At 44.0% G+C, this 20696-nt stretch overlaps 1 protein-coding gene across 1 annotated transcript in view; it reads left to right on the top strand.

Moving 5' to 3' along the window:
* Positions 1–226: 226 nt before the first annotated feature.
* KDM5B (lysine demethylase 5B) overlaps positions 227–20696 on the top strand; it is a 47012-nt gene continuing 26542 nt past the window's right edge. Inside the window, exons 1-7 of the mRNA XM_062013370.1 lie at positions 227–1008; positions 12256–12333; positions 13642–13764; positions 14600–14770; positions 15856–15990; positions 17756–17849; positions 19435–19538. Coding sequence (XP_061869354.1) covers positions 871–1008; positions 12256–12333; positions 13642–13764; positions 14600–14770; positions 15856–15990; positions 17756–17849; positions 19435–19538 — 843 coding nt within the window. The 5' untranslated portion in view covers positions 227–870. The remainder of the gene's footprint in view (positions 1009–12255; positions 12334–13641; positions 13765–14599; positions 14771–15855; positions 15991–17755; positions 17850–19434; positions 19539–20696) is intronic.

Here is a 20696-nt window from a genome sequence, read left to right as displayed (position 1 = left end):
CAGGACAATGGACCCGCGTCCCCCCCCCCACCGCGGGACGGGAACAAAGGGGCCGGTCCGGGGCCGCGGGGGCGCGCGGTGGCCGCCAGGGGCCGGGCACAGACAATGCGGCCGCGCGGGCCCGCCCCGCCCGTGACGCGGCCGCGGCGCTGCCAATGGCCACGGCCGGAGAGGCTCTTTAAAAAAAGAAGCGCCGGCTGGCGGTGGCTGTCAGCTGTGGCGGATCCCTCCGCGCATGTAAACAGAGCTGTGAGGGGCCGCTGGCCCATGTGCCGCGCGCTGAGGCCGGAGCGGCTCCGCGCTGGGAGCGGGGCGGCGCGGGGCTGAACGGCCTCCCCCAACCAGCGGTGCTGGGGGGAAGCGGCCGCGAGAGAGGCCGCGCGGGCCTGAGGCCCGGGACGAGGGGCCGCGCACAAAGAGCGGGGGAAAGCGCCGGGCTGAGGCCGGGCCGGCTGCCGGGGCGCCCGGCTCAGCGCCGCTCTCGACGCCTCGGTCCCCCCCGCGGGCAGCGGCCTGCGAGCGGCGCGGGGCCCCGAGCGGCTCAGACGGAACTCTGGCCCGCGGTGAGGAGAACCGCGACGGGCCGTTCCCCAGCGGCCGCCCCGGTGTCACTGGGCCCTCCCCGGGGTCCGGCCCCGACGCCCCCTCACAAAGGCGCGTGACGGGGCGGGGCGGCCGCCGCCCCCCCCCCCTCCCCCCGCCCAGGCCGGGGCGGACTCTTTTTCTCTCGCGCTCTAGCTCCTTGCTCCCCCCCCCCCACCTCACCCCCCTCCCGGCGGAGGCGCACGTCCCGTTCCAGCGGCGCTCGGCGGCCCAGCGGCTGTTGGAGGATTGTTCGGAGCGGCGGCTGAGCGGCCCCCGGCCCGGGCCATGGCCGAGTTCTTGCCCCCGCCCGAGTGCCCCGTCTTCGAGCCCAGCTGGGAGGAGTTCGCCGACCCCTTCGCCTTCATCCACAAGATCCGGCCCATCGCCGAGCAGACCGGCATCTGCAAGGTGCGGCCGCCGCCGGTGAGTGCCCGCATGGCGCCGCCGGGGAACGGCCTTTGTGTGGTGGCCCGGCCCGGCCCGGCCCGGCCCGCACCGGCGACCGCCCGCCCCTTTTCCCCCGTCCCTTCCCCTCACGCCGGCGGCCGCTCCGCTCCCGTCGGGCGCGCAGGTGACCCCTGGGCCGGAGGGGAGGGCACGCGGGGCCGCCCTCTCGCTGCTCTGAAGTTTCAACGCCCCCGGGCCGGGGGCGCGCGGCTGGACGCCGCATTCGCTCGCCAGCCCGTCCGTTCCCTCCCGCGAAGTCTCTCCTAAAGTGCCAGAGTTGCCCGGCTTGAAAGTAGCTGGAACGGCCGCCGGGTGCGAGCGAGGGGAGCGGTTAACCCGGCCGCGCCGCGCTCCTCGCCTCGCCGGGCTCGGCCTCCCCGCCTGCCCCCGCTGCTCGGCGGTCCCCGAAGTCACAAGTTATTCTGGAGCCCCGCGGCTGGGGCGGCTGTTGGGGGCGAGCGGCCCCGTGCCGAGCCCCTCAGGAGGCAGCTGCCTGGGTGTTGCCCTCCATGTTGGCATTGTGGTGGTGTAGGGCTGAGGGGAGCTCTCCTCGCCCACTCCTGGCTCGGCGACCACCTTCCTCCGGCCTTGCCCCGGGTCTAGCTCGGGGTTCATACCGGTGATTGTTTCCCCAAGTTGAACACCATCAAACTCTGCAGCTGTGAGTTTGGCTGGTGTCTTTGCGAGCTGAAGCCTAGACAGATATGGCCACCATTTTAGAATGCAATACACAGTGGGAAGAGTAATAAGCCTTCATCTTCATCATCATTGCCTTGACCAATGGTGTAGTAGACTCAACACTGGGGTAGGAACTGAGACGTCCTTTTGTTGGTCGGCTCAGTTTACTGAGAAATACCGTGAAGATCTTACTTTGTGTAGTCGTATTGTTAGTTTGTCTAAAGGGATAAACAACTGCCCTGGTGAGGAGAGGGGCTTCTTGAAGTAAAAAATCTAATTACAAGCGCGTGTAAATCATCTTTATTTTGAGTGAATTGCTCTTTCTCTAAGTGGAGGGTGGTGCAGCTGGCTTGAGGTAGTTAACATGACGGCAATAACTAGAATGCTCAACGGCCCCTGAGAGCATTAAATCTCCTCCAGTAAGAGGTGAAACTGACAAAAAACATTTCTGCAAGCTGAAGTTTTTGCGAGTGAGACTTTTGAGTTCAAAGAAATAACGTTCAGAAACACATGCTCCTCAGTTTTATGTTTTGATCATTGCCGGGACTCCTGTTGGTAACCATCCTTTTCCTTCTGAATTAAAATAGCAGGAACTTGCTGTGTTAACTGTCTGAGATTATAGAAATGTTTGTAGCAGATTGAATCATGTGAATCTCATTGGAGAAGAAGATGTTTCCGCTCCCTGGAAGAGCCCTGGTTTGCAGTGGAATGAATGCATACAAGAACACTCTTGAATTTGTATCTAGGTAGAATATGCCAGTGTCCCTTTCCATGCAGCACAGACAGAGTTAAGGGGGTTAAGATGGTTTTCATCATACAGTCAACACAGAACTTATGTAATATTTTTGAGTGGAAGAATCTTTTGGGGTTGTATGTTGTCAACAGCATTTCAGCAGCTGTGAGCAGAACAGAATTCTTATGAAGGTTTGTTCTTTTGTGATTTCTTTTGAAAAGATCTCATCTATGTTTGTTGGCTGCTTGTCTGAAAAGCCAAAACCCCCGTAATACAGGCTTCTTTTAAGCTGTATTATCTGTTAGAGACTCAGAAATGAATAGCTCTCCTAGGGAATGAATTACTTGTTAGAACAGTGTTCTCAGCACACTCTCATCTTCGCTTTCTAAAGAGCCCGTATCGGTCTGTGTTTATGATCATGTGTGTCACTGAATGTATTTAGAAGTAGGATGAAAATAGTTGGAGCTGCAGAGGGCTGAATACCTAATAGTTGTATGGGGCCTGGCTTTTAGGAGAGCTGAGCTACTGTGGCTCTTATCTACCCAAGATAATTACTTGGCTGACTGGTGCAGGCGCAGTTGTTCCTTCACCGGCCTGGAGCATAGAGGGAGCTCTTCCAAATCTGCCAGAAAAGCCTTAGAGGTGACGTAGTTCCTGGCCTTCCTCCTGAAAAACAGGAGATGCAGTGAATATTCAGTTATTGCTCTTTTTCGGTGTAATCAAGTGGCTTGTAGTACTGTGAGCTACAAACATTACTGACCCTTTTACAGGATTCTGTATGTTCCAACTGACTGCATTGTGTGCTGATGGCTGAGACCTGAAATCCCCGTGCAGCCAAGTGAATGCTTTGCCTGTGGTGTTACCCGCTGAGGTGCCCGTATGTGGGGCCACGAGTCATCAGGATCTGGGCTGAGAAAGGAATTAAAAACGCCCTGGCTGGGCTTGCAATATTTAACCTTAAACTCTGCTGGATAGTTATCAGCAGATGAATTTGTGCTTTTGTAGCTGGACTGTGCTGTGGAGTACTGCTGTGTGAGGCTGGTGGTGCCCAGCTATAGCTTCACAATTTACTCACGAAAAAATCCTTACTCCTAAACTAGTTTTGATGTTTCAGCACCAAACCACGAAGAGGAGAGCTTCCTGTTCTCTGAAAGACCAGGATCCTCTTTTTCTCTGGTACTTCTCTGCTAGCATTAGCTGGGCACCAGGTAAGCTTGGAGAAAACCACATCTGTGGTGGCTTTGCTTCCGTGGCAGGTTTTGAGGACACTGAACTGTTTTGTGAGGGGAATATCAAGACATCTGTGTGGAAGATAGTGTATTGGACATGATTGTTGTGTGTTCATAGTATGAAAAAGCATCCAGGAATATAATGGGAGGTGTAATTTGAGTGTAGCAGTTTCCAGTTGAGCTCTCAAAAGAAGCTTTCCCTCCCTTTCCAGTTCAGTTTGTTCCAGTCATCACCGATGACTTGCTTTTGCTCTTACTTGGGATGATTTGGGGATACTGGAATGGCTGTCTTGCAGAGGAAGCAACAATAACCATGTTCACTGATGGTGTTTTGTGGGGAACAGCAAAGCTTTTGGTCAACAGTCTTGAGCATACATTGCAAGTCCCTTTGACAGCAAAGTGTTCAGATGAGACACGAGGCTTTACCAGTGGCAATTGCTCCCGAGAGTCACCGTCCTACATAAACTAGAGATGCTTTGGCCCCTTGCTGCTGAGCTGAAGACGGGGAGTTGGATAGTGAAGTGGATAGTGCACACTTTGTTGGCAGTCCATTGCATGCTCTTCTGTAGTAAGGACTTCCTTTTATGAACTGAAAACATCTTTTATGAGGATTTCTTATGAAACTTGGCGCATCAAGTAGAGGCCTTAAATTCTGTAAGATTTTATGATAGCTGTGCAAATTCCTGGAGGAGTGAAATGGAGGGTTACTTCAGAATGGTATCATTGCTATTTTAAGTAGGTAATTAATAGTAACTAATGAAAGCAAACAGCCCAACAAATTTGATGTCTAGCTTCAAGACTAAAAGAAGGTAGAGATCCAGTTCCCGCTCTGAGTGTTTCTTGAGAACGGACTCTTCCTCCTGCTTTGCTGTGTGCTTTGCTGCCATGAAGAAATAGCTAACAACAATTACTTAAGCCTTACTTACCATATTAATGCATTTCAAAATATACAATATTGTACAATATACTAGAAACATCGTGGTTTTCTCATGGCCAAACATGAAAACTGAGAAAATTTAGGGTAAATGTTGTTGTTTTAAATAATGTGAATGTGGAGACGTGCAGTTAAGGCCTCCAAGTAGCCTTCAGTCTGCCCTGATAAAGTGTTTTAAGGTAAGAAAGTCTGTATTTAATACAGCTGAAGTCTTGACACAGTTGGCCCTGGAGTTCTCTAAATGATTGACTCATGTTCTTCAATAAATCCTGAAATACTGGGAAATGTTGAAGAGAACAGGAGGAAATAACTTCCTTATGGGTTTAAATTCTTTATGGGTGCAAGAGTTGTTGACCACATCTCAGAAGACAGACAAATGGCTCATCCAGTCCTGAACAGGAGCTCAGACTATGAAATACGATTGCATGAAAACTAATGTCATCAAATTAGTTTGATTGTTTTCTATCAGACTGTATATTTGGTTAAGCCAGTTGTGTTGTCATGATCTGAGATCTGTAAGTTAACTGAGCGTGTTTCAGTGTTCTAATTACAATAGTTGTTACTGAGCAAGATTGATATCACACTGAAGGAACGGCAAATTATTTTGCCTATTAATGAGAGTTTGTAATGAAGGGTACATTTCTAATGGTCTTTCAGAACCTCAAGCCAAGGGTATCTCATTTTCATTAGAAGTCCAGAAGAACAAAAGAAATGATTCCATTTAGATGGAAGGTTTACGGCGGGTGGCTCATTGTTGCAGAGGGATCCCAATTGCCTAATAAAGAATGGATGTTATGAAACAGTAATCACTGAAGTAGGACTCAGCGTGAGGTTTTACATTTAGGAACAAAGGAGCATAAGTTAGGCTTAAGAGGATGGAGGTTTGTAGAGAAATAACTGTGGGTCCTTGTGGAAACCAATGTAATGGTAGAATGGGTGTTTTGGTGAAATCAGTGAGCGCAGCTCTTGAGTTTCTCTGTAGAAGAAGTAGGCTTGTTTTACCTCTCTGGTAGCATCAAATCAGAAAATAGTGCATTCATAGTATTGCACTCATTGGAGGATTTTAGAAAGATTTGACAATTGGCAGAGGATACAGAGAGGTGTGAAGAAAGAATTTTGGGGCTGTTCAGGCTAGAGGAAAGAAAGCTCAGGGGAGACCTTCTCACTCTACAACCACCTGAAGGGAAGCTGTAGCGAGGTGGGAGTTGGTCTGATCTCCCTAGTTACAAGCAATAGAACAAGAGGAAAAAGCCTCAAGTTGCACCGGGGGAGGTTGAGGCTGGATGTGAGGAGGAATCTCTTTGGTGCCAGGGCTGTCAGGCATTGGAAGGGGCTGCCCAGGGAGCTGCTGGAGTCCCCGTCCTTGGAGGGGTTTCAGAGCCGGGTGGATGTTGCACTGAGGGCAATGGGCTGGTGGGTGACAGGGCTGGGACAGAGGCTGCACTCCATGAGCTTCAAGGTCTTTTCCAGCTGAAATGATTCTGTGATTCTATAAGGTTTGAAGGGTGAAATCTAAAAGCACAGGGCTTCTGAGAGCTAAAGCTGCTGCTCCAGGGACATGTTTTGAGGAGAAACATTGACCTCAACAATGTCTGTTCAGGATGTTCATTCAACTGTTTGTGTGATTTATTTTCATTTTTATGGAGAAAAAGAAAACACAAAACAACCCCAAACCTCTTCATTAAATTATAGACTAAAACCAATTCACGTTTAGAGCAACTTGGCTGTGGGTTCTGGTGATCTTCCAGTCCTGGAGTTGTAAAACATACCACTGCTAAGAGAGGCATGAAGGCAGAGAATTATCATGCTTTGTCCTAAATGGGAAGTTGATTGTGATGATCCCTCTGATTTGACAATACACAGAGGCTCAGGCAGTTGATTTTATGAAAAAGAAAACAGAGAGATAACTCAATTACATTTGTGAGCTTCATGGGGAGAAAATCCTAGGTACAGGCTTGAGGGGATGCAACTGAGCTGGGGGTTCCTGTTTGGCACAAGCCAGGTTGGCTTGAATTTGGTAACAGGGCATGCATTTCAACTGTGTGATCAGGGGAAAAAAAATGAAGGATGGTGGCAGAATTGCCACTTTCTGGCACTTTGGTGTTAAGAATGGGCAGGTTTTTGGGAAGAGGTATTTTAGTGCTGAGGTTCCTGTTCATAAGCTGCCAAATTCTTGTGAAGACAGATAGTTCAGTCACAGAAGCTCATAAGGGAATGTTTGCTTTCGATGAAGAATTTGCTGTGTTGGATACAGGGCTTCTATGGTGAAATTGGGTAAATTCAGAGTAGATTGTTTGTTGTTGTCCTCTGATTTTCAATTATCAGAAAAACAGGGAAAAGGGGTATTATTTTGCTAGCAAGTACTGCCACCCAGCACTGCCAAAAGCACCAGAGCCATGCTGTCTGCACTTCAGAAACATTGGAGTGTGCTTAAAGGACAATGAGAATATCCTTTTCTTGACTTGATCTCTTCCAGTGAGGTGTTTCCAGCACTCACCCTGTTAAGCTCATTGAAACTTTAAAATGAAACAATTTAGTCCTGAACATTCTAAGTGGGGTGATAGCAACTGTGGTTTTGGGGGGTTTTGGTAGGTTTTTTTGTTTGACTTGAGGCAATGGCAATGAGCTAAAAGCCCAAAACAGTCATCTACACTGTCTGTGCTGTTAACCAGTCTCAGTCCCCTCTGGGAACATGCTGTGGGATCAGACCAAAGGTCCCTTTACAGCATACTGTGTCTTGAGGGAAGGTGGCAGTAGCTCTTGGAGCCTGGTGCCCTTGAATGCTGACAGATGATTCTGACATCAGTACTGATGGATGCTCTGCTTCAAGGTCTAGGTCAATGCCTCTGAAGTGAATTGGAGATCATGGGTTTGCTGTCAGTGCACCCACTCCAAGGCCCCAGGCATCTCCAGCTGTTTGTGTAGTGCTGCTGGTATACTGCTGATGCTTGCCTGGTTTTGCCAGAGTCTCTGTACCTGTTCTTTCTTCACCTCTGTGAAGGGAAAACTGGTATGTCCTGTATGTAAACCCTGCTACCTATTTTGTTTTGATGTTCAAATTGTAGGTATAGTTCCCATCCTCTGCCTTTGGATCCCTGATGCTTGAAAATCATCTCCAGCTTACCTGAGCTTTTATTTCTCTCCAAGTTTGGAGCTGGCACAGGGATCTAGGGGGTTGAATCCCATTGTGAGTTTGTTTTTGGCTGCAGTTCTCAGATGGGAAGGATTTGTGATTGTGTTTGTTTCCCTTGCTAGTCTGCAGAACATAACAGAGCCCAGTTTTGTCTCAAATGGGAAATCCTACCCCAAGTTTAGATTATTAATTGTGTGTGCAGGGGATGTTACTGCACCCAGGGTGCCTTCTGAGCATGGATTTAAAAACCACCTACACTCAAAATGACCAGGCAAGGACCGTGTCACCACAAACTACGTTAGCTGGTGATTGGAGTTACCAACTAATGTTAGCCTTTAACAGGGTCACAGAGGGATTAGCTCCCATTCAAATGGAAGCTTTGTGGATGACCCACTGAGACTGCTGGGACAATAAATGGTGGCGTGCATCAGTTTCACATAGATTCTAGCATCTGAGTTTCTTTTGAGTGTGTTTTTAATGGAGCCATGAAACCAAGAGACTGAAAGAGACCTCCTGAGTCACTGAGTCTGCTCCTTCCCTCTCAGAGGCAGCAATCGTGTAACACCTTTGCAAAGGCAAGATCATAGATCTGGGAACAAAGAATGTAGGTCACGCTCGCAGGGTGGGCATCCTGGGAAGCAGTGAATCGCTGTAGCTCACTGAATGGATATGTGCTTCACTGGCAAGAATTGCTAAGATATTCCTTTGGATCTTACTATGAGAGTCTGTCTAGCAAAATAACAAAAGTGACATCTTTTTTGTGTCTGACATTGGAGTGAATGCGACCGAAATGGTACTTGGCATTTTCAAAAGCTGTTGGTAAAATAGGAGAGGTTTCAGGGGAAAAAAAAGAAAAGCCTGAGGAAAATCTTTATTTGTGAGGCTGGAAAGCTGGTCCTGCAAAGAGAAGAAAAAAGAGATTTGTTTAATGAAAAAAGTCTCTTGAGCCATTGCTTCCAGGAAGCATTCATGGAGAGCTTCTTAGTGAGCAAACAAGATATTTGGTTTAAAATGAGATGCAAGTAAGGGGAAAAGTCGGAGCTAACTAACTTGTAGAAGAGCTTACCAGTGACATTGGTAATTTCTTGTTCACCTGAATTCAACTGAATGGTTAAATCTTAATTAGAGAGTAAGTTTGGATGGGGTGCAAGGTTTACCAGCTGAAATGGGGACCTGACCTGCCATCCCTGTAACAACAAATCTGGAAGGAGGAGTATAGAAATAGTCAAGGAAAAGTTCTGACCCTCTGTGTTTCACATCACTACTTGAAATATTAATGTCGTTCTTCGGATGGCTTCAGCACAGCTAAAAGTTTGAAATGTTGCTGCCAGTCTCATATTTTGCATGGATTTGTATTCAGAGTTTTTCTGCTAGGTCCAGTTAACAAGTGCATGCTAATGTAGGCAACTGATTTTGTGTGTCTCTTACAGGCTATAAACAATCCTGTATGGACAACAGAAAGCAACAGAGTCATTTCAGATGAAGAGTCCAGGCAGGCAGTGTAAAATCTCCTGGCATTTTTAAGAAATTCCATGTCCTTAATTGCAGTGTTCAGTGTGTTTGAAAAGAACTGAATTTGATCTTTTTAAACTTGGTCTGGCTTTTCTGTTTCAAAGTGGGTGGAAATCCAGACCAGTTGCTTTTGAGGACCTTGCAAGTGCATGCTGGAGGGACATGGCTAGTGTCACGAGTTTCCCAGACACCAATTTAGGGGCAGTGATCCTGCAGAGTTGCTTTGTGTGTGCTCTTCTCTCCTGGTGTAGACCAGCTTTGCACATGAACGTTGCCAGGAACACGCTCCCTCTTGTGGTGCTGCTGCTTTTCCAAGGTGCATAAAGCAGTTTCTTTCAGGACACTTAGCTTTCTTAATACTCATCTCAATGAACATTGCATTTGTCTTTAGGTTATGCTTCAAAATGAATGCAGGCTTTTTGCTGAGGAAATAATGTATTTATTAAAGGAGGGTTGAAAACATCCTGTTTAGGAATTAGAGAGAACAGAATACAAATGGGAGAGAATTTCCCAAAATGTACACTAATCAGGGAGAAATAGGTGACATATGGAGGTCCTGAGCTAATTCTGGAGTAGTGTGTTTTTGTACACCATGCTGTGAACAAGGCATTTCTGTAAGGTAATGCACGTAAACTTTCACATTTGCTTTCATAAATGGAGAGGATGAGCTCACATCTGTCCTGTCTGAATTCAAGCTGCTTTCTGTCACTGGCTTCTGAATCTGTATCTGTCTTGGGGACCCTTGTATCTTTATTTCTTTAAGATTGAGCATGAGCTGGAACCTGTAGGAACAGGCAGGACTCCTGTTCCTTCTGTTGTGGCCACGTAGGTGTTGTTCTGGGCTTTTCCCCAGGGCAGCAGACTGTGTGCCAGGGAACATGTGGCCCTGCCAGAAGTCTCCAGCATTCTCCCCTCTCTTCTTTGGTTTTACTGACAGTCTGTTATCTGGTCAGGCTCAGTAACAATGTCAGAGGTAGTGGCATCCCTCATGGAGCTGGGATTCTCGCTCTTGTTCATGGTCTTTTTCCTCTGCAGATCCTTATTACAGGATCCTGGTTGAGCTTGGCCCACCTGGAGGCAGCCTTGGCTTGTTACTTAGCTAAGCAGTCAGTCAGCACATGCCTCTGCGTCTTCATTTACTTTCTCAGCCAAAGTAAAGCACTTAAGATCTTACATCTCTCTCCTTGGCAATTTAATTTGGTCCTCAGTATGTCCCTGTCCCCAGGGTGTTGTGTCATTACGATTGCATATCCTCTCCTGATTTGGTTGCCTGTCTTCTCTCTCCCTTTGCATGCAGAGCAAACTCCAGACTTGTGACTAATGATGTAACCAGTTGGTTTTAGCTTGAAAGTCAGATTTGTCATGTTCAAGTACATTTCAAATCTTGCCCTAGATATTCCCAGTCCTGTTTCTCCTCTTACAGTTTGGTGGCCACAAATGATTCATTAGATAGCAGGATATTACAAAAGAACATGTTTTCATTGTCAGGTTTGCTGTTTTCACGGCATTGGATGTTCTTGCAAACAAAGTAGAGTCAGTAAAAGTAGGGTTAATTTTATTGAGTTAAACAACGAACTGCTAGTTGAACTTACTGTTGGACCCCAGGCTTAGTCTTCTGATTACATGAAGGAAAGTGATTGAGAAGCATGTCCTGCTGGTTGCCTTATTCCACAGGTGTTGAGGGAACATTCCCATTTTCCTGGTAGGAAGATGTTGTCTTATTCCACTCTCAGTAGCTTTTATAAGAGGTTCCAAAGAAATACAAGGAGGAATTTCTTCCCTGTTGAGGTTTAGGGAGCACTGGAAGGGGCTGCCCACAGGGGCTGTGGAGTCTCCTTCTCTGGGGACACCCAAACCAAGCTGGACAAATTCCTGTGTGCCCTGCTCTAGGTGGTGCTGCTCTGTCAGGGGGGTTGCACTGGATGAGCTTTCCAGGTCTCTTCCAATCCTTGGGATTCTGTGATTCTATGATTCCATTCTGTAGTTAGTGACAATAGCTTTAAATGTCATAAATTACTGTCAAGTTTTAATCAAGTCTGATTTGGTTTAGTGAAACTATGTATTGCCAAACCAGCTCTGTCTGACAGATGTCAGAGATTTCAAAGGTAAAATTGCTTTCTAGTTGTTTTTAGAACCACCACTATCAGTTACAGGTATCCTGTCAAAGTAGAAATAGTGGGGTTTTAATTGGTCATATTCCAGCTGTTTCTGAATGTTTGCAGACAAGGAATTAAGAAAACGAGCTTTTATTCCTGCTTTTTAGTGCAGCTGCTGTTTGTTTTGGAGACCAGCATTTGAACACTAACTGCTGCGTTTGTCCTTCACAAATGTTTAATGTCTCTGCTACCAAATGTTAGTCTTTCCTGATGGAGGCAGGCATTACCATTCAGAGCATGGTTTCTGAAACTTCACTTTGTTTTGTGTGGTAACAATACAGAACTTGTTAATGTAGGTGACCTCCCACCTCAGAGCTCGGAGTGGGTTTGACTTGTGCAGGGGCAGCACTTTTGGGGGACACAGCCCTTGGCTGGTGTGCAGGTCCCCCATGGAAAGGGGCTGGGGCAAATGGCTTGTGCAGCTCCTGAGCCACTCCACATGTGTGGGGAGGAGGTGGGCTGACACAATATGCAGCTAGAGACTTATCTTTCAGGGCAGGTCCTTAGTCCCAGAGGACATTTATTTGGTGGTTTCATTGTCTTATTTTACAGACCCAATGAAATGTTTTAAGGAAGGGACAGACAGTGAAGCTTTCTTGGTGTTTCTCATTCTTCCCTCTGTCCAGCCTTGTTCAACAGGATGTGATCTGGAGGCAGAAGTGGGTCTGAGCACGGCTGGGAGCGCAGTGGGGTGTGGTGGCTGATGGCTTGGGTGCAGCCTGTGCCTGTGAGGAGGCCCTGTGCTGCAGGGACACATGCTGTGCCACCCAGGGCTGGGGAGGCTTGGTCATATTCAGACATTTCCTTTCTTTTCCTGGTCTTTTGATGAAGCTCTTTTGTTTTCCCAGGACTGGCAGCCTCCATTTGCATGTGATGTCGATAAGCTTCACTTTACACCGAGGATCCAGAGGCTCAATGAACTAGAGGTAAACTGTAAAACTCAACATTGCTTCTGCTCCAAAATGTTGTAATTTTTTTTTTGAGACCTGATGTTTTGCAGTAGGTTGACACTGAGCTGTGTTTGACTTGAGCTGGCAGCACTCAGGACTTCTGAACGTCAGGTTTTATTTAGCACAGAAATTCATCCTTTCCAAAACCAGTTTAAAAACATGCCAGGCACAAAAAGTAAGGTTAATGCTTGTTAAAGGAACAGAATTCAGCCCTTTTCTACACAGAGGTGCTTATAAGTGGTTAAACTCAAATTCTCGAGTACCATAGATTGGTGTCTGCATTTTGCACATGTACATCATCTTTTAAAAGTACAGATGATTTACAGAGTACTTTAAAAATAACAAGCCATTTGGAAGAAACAATTACAAAATCTGGATTCAGTTGGTGGAAATTTGCTGTTCACAAGCACTTTCATTCACTGCTTTCATGAATTCAGACAAGGAGGAGGGAGTGGCAAGGAGCCCTGGTTAGCACACTACTGGTACGAATTGGAATGATGATGACTCTTTCCCTGCCTGGTTTTTTCATGGTTCTTGCTTTCTAAAGTCCTGATGTGGTTATGTGAAATGCCAGGCTAAGAGCTTGAGCACTGGCTGAGAGATTTGTGTGGGCACAAGCTGCTTCAGAGCTCTCTGGAGTTTAAGAACAAGCTGATCTGTATAAACATGGCCATTTTATACCTTAAGAATAGAAAACATGATGAAAATTAAATGTATTAAAATTGAAGTCTAAGCTACTGCTCTTTAACATAATGGTCCAATTATCTGTGTGAATTGCTGTGCAAACAGACTAGTTGGCTTTCCCTGCCCTGACTGATGTGTAGCCATAAAAATGAAACAAATGAGTCTGGGACTGAAAAGGGATAACAGGAAAACCCTTTAAAAAAGTTTTTATAATAAACCAAAAATAAACCAATATTTATGGCTTATTACAATTAAACCAAATTGTAATAAGCTATTGCATTTATTAATGTAATAAATCCTAGCAATGCAGCTAATTTAGGTGTTTTTTAGCAGCAATAATTCATTGCTTGTCTGTTCTCAGAAAGTACTTTTCTAAATGTAATGAAATCTACACAAAAGTTACACAAAGTGATTTGAGGAGGGTAGTGGGATCTGTGTGCAATGTTTTTTCAGCATATGATGAGAGGGAACAATGCAAAATTACACTTGCAGAGGGAAAAGCCAGGCAGGCAACTGAGGCTGCAGCTTCATCAACACTGGGATACAAAAGCTTTATCTGCCTTCAACATGAACCTAAGTTTTTTGTTTATTTCTTTTCAGGCCCAAACTCGTGTAAAGCTGAATTTCCTGGACCAGATTGCAAAGTTTTGGGAGCTTCAAGGATGTACACTAAAAATTCCACATGTGGAGAGGAAGATCTTGGATTTATTTCAGCTTAATAGAGTAAGACTGTTAAAAGGGAGAACTCATCCTAAAAAGATACTGGGTTATCTCTGGTTTTTGATGTGGCATCACAGTTGTTCAAGGGAGATTGTGGGGCCTAGCTGAAAAAAAGTATTACTTTGTTTAACCTAACATAGCTGATGGGAGAAACTGTAAGAAATATACGATCATGAGGACCAAATTAAATTTACAGCCTTTCTTTGAAGTTAAATTTGGATATAAAGTGGTTAAGAACAAACTTAGGCTTAACTGGAGAGCTTCTGAACAATGACAGCAGTCATAAGAAGAACATTTTTCTGTGAGAAATACAGGAGGAAAAAAAGAAACAATCTCTTTTAGGATGAAGCCTGTTAAACTTCTGAAGATGTTTCTGTACTCTGGTAGAAAGGAATGGGATTCACTGACCTCAAGGATATGTCCTCTCTGTTTTCTTTATGTTTATGGTCAATTTTATTTGATTGCTTTTGAGTCAATTTCATACTACTACTTCCAGGGAGCAGAACTGACTGTACTGTGCTAGAAAGTTGCTTTGAAATACAAAGTGCAGGTGTGACAAATTGCAGCCAGACAAATGCTCAAGTAGGCTGTTTGGTCATCTGATGCAGGTGTTGACTTGTTTGTAAAGTAATTCCACAAGTTTACAATTCCTGGATAGGTTATATCCAGTTGCAGCTCTTAAATAACTTCTCATGTTTTGTGGTTGCTTAAAAGTCTGGTTTGAAACTTGTTTTAAATGGTATTTTCTGGTTTCAAATGGCAATTTTGGTGTTGTCTTGCCTTTAAATACTTGTAACTTTAGTACTAAATATATGACCATTTTATTTCCACTTTTTAGCTAGTTGCAGAAGAAGGAGGATTTGATGTAGTTTGCAAGGAGAGAAAATGGACCAAAATAGCCACTAAGATGGGATTTGCTCCTGGCAAAGCTGTGGGTTCCCACATCCGTGCACATTACGAGCGCATTCTCTATCCTTACAACTTATTCCAGTCTGGAGCAAGCCTATTGGTAAGCCAACTGAAGTCTGTTTAGCTTAGCAGCCAGTTTGTTGGGTGTTTTATTGATGGAACATTTGCAAAGGCTACATGTGATGCTTTATAACTTGCAGGTGACAAGATGCAGTCTGTAGTGTTGATGCAAGCAATTCAGAAAGGCATAGGCGAACTTTGAACCAAAAGCAAGGTTTTTAGAGTTACTCTTAGAGGTGACCTCTTAATGACTGCTTTGAATGCCACCTTTTTCATTGTATTTTCCCTCTGCAGTGTACAGAAGCCTCATGATAACAGACTTTTGGGCTTCCTATAACCATTTCTTTTCTACTGTTTTGTCAAATGCAAAATCCTGCTTGATTCACATGTCATTATAGGCCCATCTCTGATAGAACCAGAGTGCTATTGGTCTATATCACTTGTACATAGAGTGACTGAGGTACTACATCAAACCGTGAGAGTAACTTTCACTAAAGGTGCCCAATTTCTAGAGTGCTTCATCGATATTGCAGTGTAGGTAACAGTATGTATGGCTTGTGACTTCTTTTCAAGCTTAAATCTTCATCCTTCCTGCTTAGATTTGACCGTATTTCCCCATAATTCATGCAGCACAGTTGTCCTCTCCAAAACATGTAAAGAACATAGTTTCAGCAATGTGCTTCAGACAAAGCTGTAATTCAGTTAAGCCAAGGATGTATGATAGGCTGTAATTTACTTTTCCACTGCTCTGTATGTCAGTGTTACAGCAATGCAGCCTGAGGACACTACAGCAGTTTCTAGAACGCTGCTGATACAGCCTCTGAAAGCACCATCCAATAGAAGAACTGGAATTGCTGTTCCCATTAAGGAACGTTTGGTGTTTCAGACACTTAAAGGACGATGTCAGCTTTGTTTATCATCTGTTATTATGGTTCTTCCATTCAGTAAAAGGGCAGGAAGAAGTGATTTTGTGACTTGTTCAAATAGGTAACGTTACAGTTGTTTAAGTACTGTAATTGTTGAAGCCCTGTCTGCATTGTTTCACATCAGCCAGGCAATTGTTCTGCACAAAGTTTATATTGGTAATGAAAGCAAAAATTAAGTGATCAAATTGTGTCTCTTTAGTGCTTGCAGAAACCAGATCTCACAAGTGACACAAAAGACAAGGAATACAAGCCCCACGATATTCCTCAGAGGCAGTCGGTTCAGCCATCAGAAACTTGTCCACCTGCTCGTCGAGCAAAACGCCTGAGAGCAGAGGTGAGATCATCTGTCTTCATGTGGGCAAATGCTTGAAATCATAAGACAGGGATGGTTTCCTTGTCAGGTGCCATAGGAGGTTTTTAGTTGCAAGACAAGTGTTATTTCAATCAGATCACTAAATCTATATGCACAGTAACAGCTGCTTCACTTTGGCGTTGTTAAACATACCCAAATACTTACACATGCTTCAAAAAGAAGTCATACAGTAAGGATTGGATGATAGTTTGTGTTACTGAGATTTGGAGATCTGAGAGGCCCTTCTGCTGAAGCTGTTTCCATTGATCCATTTATTATGTCTATGCTACAGTAGTGGTTTTGGCATGATGATAACTAATAGATGCAAGTAGGTGATAAATTCTAGAAACAGAGCTTGTCTTTTGCAGCTTTGATCTCTGGTGTTTCCTCAGAGGACAGACAGTGATCAGTAGTTATTTTTTAAATGTGCTGGGAGGTTTCTGTGTATCTTTCATGAGCTGAAACCAGAGGAGGTTTTTGTTACAGCATTAGCATTGTTGCATTTCACATTTTTAGTGAGTTCTGTCAATTTGTGACACTTTCACCGTGCAACATAAGGGAAAAGTTGCATAATGTTAAATCAATACAGCCTTGTACAATAAAACAGGATTAATCTTACATGTGCTTAACAGTTACTAATTATTTGGATAAGCATAAAATGGATTGATTATATCTGCATAGAGTTCTCCCGTGGAGATGTATTTTAGGAGATCATGACGTTATCTCCTTTGTTGCTGGAAAACTGAAATACTGTGACTGCAGTCTTCCTGGACTGATGTTCCTGCCTTCAGAGAGTTTACTATTTCTTTTGTTTGAGCAGATAAAGAGTAGAGGAGGCTTATTCCCAGGAGATGGTATTATTAGTAGTGACATAATAAGTTAGGAAGGTCATGACTGAGTCTCTTTGTTTATAATCCAGTTTTCTATTTAAATTCATTTCAGACTCTTAACTCCCATTGTTAAAGTCTTGGTCTTTATTAGGACTAAGTAGTACAGCTAAGTTGTTGCAAATTCTGCCTATAATTATTCTTAGCTAATAAGTTACAATTAAGGTTTTCTAGCTTTTGCACTCAACTGCCAAGTTACAAGTAGATTTATAGTTCTGACAAAACTACAGTAGTTTGATCTGAAGCTTTTTCCCTTTGGAGTATCTGCCTGTGATTGGGAGGTGCTGGGTCTTGGGTATCCTGTAAAGATGAACAGCAAGGCAAATAGATACTAAGATATAGTATATATTATGTATATACTATATATAGAGTATATATATATACACATATGTATGTTATATACTTAGCTGTTTCTCTGATATAACAAAGTGTCTTTGTCTCATGTGAGCTTGTTCTCTGAACCTTTGCAGTCCTCTCTGGCATTTGTCAGAGTAGGGGAAGAACTGGATGCAGAAATGTATATTTTAAAACCTGCCTCCAAAGTTACTCAGCTGTAGAGACTTGCAGAGAATTATTTAGATGTTAATAGATGCTCTCTTGTTAGTGTGTTGGACACAGCCAGCTTTTTTCCTTTCTTCAGAGCCAGAGCAGCTCTGAGGGGTGGAGGAGCTGAGTGCAGGTTGGGTCACCTCAGGTGTGCAGCCTTTCCCACAGCACAGACTATGTGTTCTGAAGTCGTTGCTCTGTACTTTGAGCACGCAGCCAAGGTTTAAATGACAGTGAATCCTTTCCCAAATACAAGTGTAAAACCCAAATGTTCCATCTAAGAACATTACTGATTTTTTTTCCTTCTCTTTAAGGCAACCAATATTAAAACTGAATCTGAGCCTCCAGAAGCCAGAACTCATAATCTGAGACGTAGAATGGGATGTGCCCCTCCAAAGAGTGAAAATGGTGAGTGGCAAGTAGAGAGGAAACCAAATGTGAATGCTGTTTATGTTCCTTTGGACAAACTCATTTTAAGACCAGAGTTAAATTCAGCAGGTGGAACAAGTCAAAGTATTTTTTAAAAAAACACTTCTGTTAACTTCATTTTTCAATTGGAATTTAGCACAGAAGTTCTCTTACGGCTTTGAAACCTCTCTGTGTGCTTTGTAAGTGAGTTTTCTTGGAGAAGATGGTGTTTTCAGTCTCTTAGGGAGCAACCAGAAGGGAGATTTGATCCACAGTTCTATTTTGTGTGTTAAATAGCTAGCATCAATCCACCAGCTTTAAATAGAGGAAACTCTTTTAAGAATATGGCAGATTTCAACACTTTTAGGAAACAATGTGAATTTTAAATCAGGAAATGAAACTCAGAGGCAAAAGCTACTTTATTGTGAACTATATCTATCAACTTCCCATCATATGATTTTAAAATTGGTTCTATCAATAGTCCTAAATCTGTTGTTATCTGTCCTTAAGAAGTCATCATCTCAGACTGAGAAGTGCTTAATGCCATCAAACAGAACAATAAGCTCGTTGACAAAATAATTTGGCAAAGCAAATATAGGAACCATTTCTAACTACTTAATAATTACAGTGAGCAGTATCTCAGTCTCCTCTGTTCACTCAACATTTTCTTTAAAGAATCCAGGTAGATTGTAATATTTTTTTAATTTGATTTCTTTCTTTAAGGAGAGTCTCTCCTCATAAGCATGAACCTTTTTTCTTTTTCCCCCTGAAGAGTACAAGGCAAAAACTTTTTTAATGCTTAACTTCCTGACAGATGGAGACATTCTTCTCCTTATTAGCTTTGTTAGGTCTCAGACTCCAAGAAATACTTCAGATTCTCTCATGTCCAGGTATAAATGTCTCTAGCTCATTTGTAACTTTAGCTAAGAACTTCATTGCCCCTTTGTTTTCAGCAGCAGAGCCCTGGGATTCTCCACATTCTGGTGTATGGATTTGGGTGTTGGGGTTTGTTTTTCATAGTGTCAGGAATGAAGACTTGAGTAGTGACATGCCCGAATTAGGTAGGAGTGTAAGAATGTAGCGGAACTGCTGCTTTGTCAGGCCACTTCTTCTGCATGCTCCTCTTTGATGATAATGTTTCCAGGAAAGCTACCACTACTAGAAGTTGAAGTGTGAAGATTGCTGGAGGAAAGTGTTGTGTTGTTCCATGTCTCCATCTGACAGGCTGCTGTAAAACTGATGGAGTAATTCAATCACATGTGTTAACACCACATGGAAACAGAATCTTAGCTTATGAAGAGACTCCTAACTCAATTTAAATGGAATTTCAAATGCCTACTGAAAAAATGTGGGCTGTGATGGTCATGATTGGCATGCTTGGTTTTTCTGATAACAGCAGCTTCTGTAGGCATTGCAGGTATTTGAGTCTTGCCTCAGCTGAGACAAGTGTTTGTATGGGATAACAAGTCATCTAAGAAATAACTTGGACTGCAGTCTAACAAGTAGCAGCAAATAAGTGATAACAAGTAATACTGAGCATCAAAACATTTTGTCCTACCCTCATTTTTCTTCTCTGTTGCACCAGAAAAGGAAATGCACAGCACAGTGAAACTTCCTGAGAAGAGAGAACATGCTGGGGAGCCAGAGAAAGACAAATCCAAAGTCCGATCTAAGAAACCCACAAATGCTGTGAGTACACGCTGCCTTCCTGCTGCCTCATGCTCAGTGCAGGTGGTTCTGGGTTTTCTCTTGGGTGTGCAGTGAAACCTCATGTTATTCATATCACTTTAAGGACTCTTTGATATTCTACATGCAACCTTGTGGTTGAAACAAAGCAGTATCTGTACCTGCTGGAGTGTATCTAGTCATAAAGCTTTGTGCTGTTACAAAGCTGAATATAACAGGATAGTTAAGTTTCACTATAACTAAAGTAACTTTTCTGTCACCAAGGTACAGTCTCAAAATAATCATTTGCAAAGAAGAGTCCAAATAGAAGTGTTTTTTCTGTGAACTGATCTCTTTCCCCATTGCTCTTTAACCTCAAGGGAGCTCACTGTGAGCTTTGGCCTCTGTCTCTCCAGCAGACTTGCCACTTATTCCACAATTTTAGCACTAACTTGGAAGCTTTGTTACTCAAATGCTTCTTAAAAAAAACAACCTTGTTCCTGCTCCAACTTTCCACATACCACCAGCCCTCCAAAGAAACCCTGAAACTGAAAGCAATGGTAATGTGTCTCACTTTTGAGAAGGTGATACTGAGATTCTTTCTGTCCATGTCAGTAGCTGGGTCCTTCCTAAAACCAAAAATATTGTTTTATCTACATCTGTAGGTAGATACCTGAGAAAGAATTGTTCAAATACTAGAAGCCTGACAACCACACCCCCAAACAAAAAAAGCTTGTGGGGAGGAGCAGGAGATCCTGCTTATCTTCTTAAGTACATAAGACAACAAGATCTGCTGGTCCTCACAGCTCTAGTCTATTTGAGAAGAGGTTTCCAGTCTGTTGCTGATGAAGGTGTGGTGTAGAGCAGGCAGCAGACTTCCCTTCTCATGTTTGGAGTGCCTGTGTCATTTCCTTGGGGCTTAGTACCTTCTGTGAAACCTCCATTAGACTTCTGCAACATCTATCCAAAAGCACAAAGCTCTGCTGGGAAGCTGGTGACTTTCCAAATGAGCAAGAAGGTCTTGGTCAGTATCTTTGGGAAACAAGAGAAATGCTTCTATTAACAGGAACCCCTTTCTCTTTTCTGAGGCTCCAAACAGTTGGTCTCAGAGGAGGGTGAAACATCTGTGTGCACAGACTGTACATGAGAGCACAGACTGTACATGAGAGCAGCAAGAAACAG

This window comes from Colius striatus, chromosome 22, assembly GCF_028858725.1.
Source record: "Colius striatus isolate bColStr4 chromosome 22, bColStr4.1.hap1, whole genome shotgun sequence".
Classification (NCBI taxonomy): Eukaryota; Metazoa; Chordata; class Aves; order Coliiformes; family Coliidae; genus Colius; species Colius striatus.
This window is presented reverse-complemented; position numbering and strand designations above follow the sequence as displayed.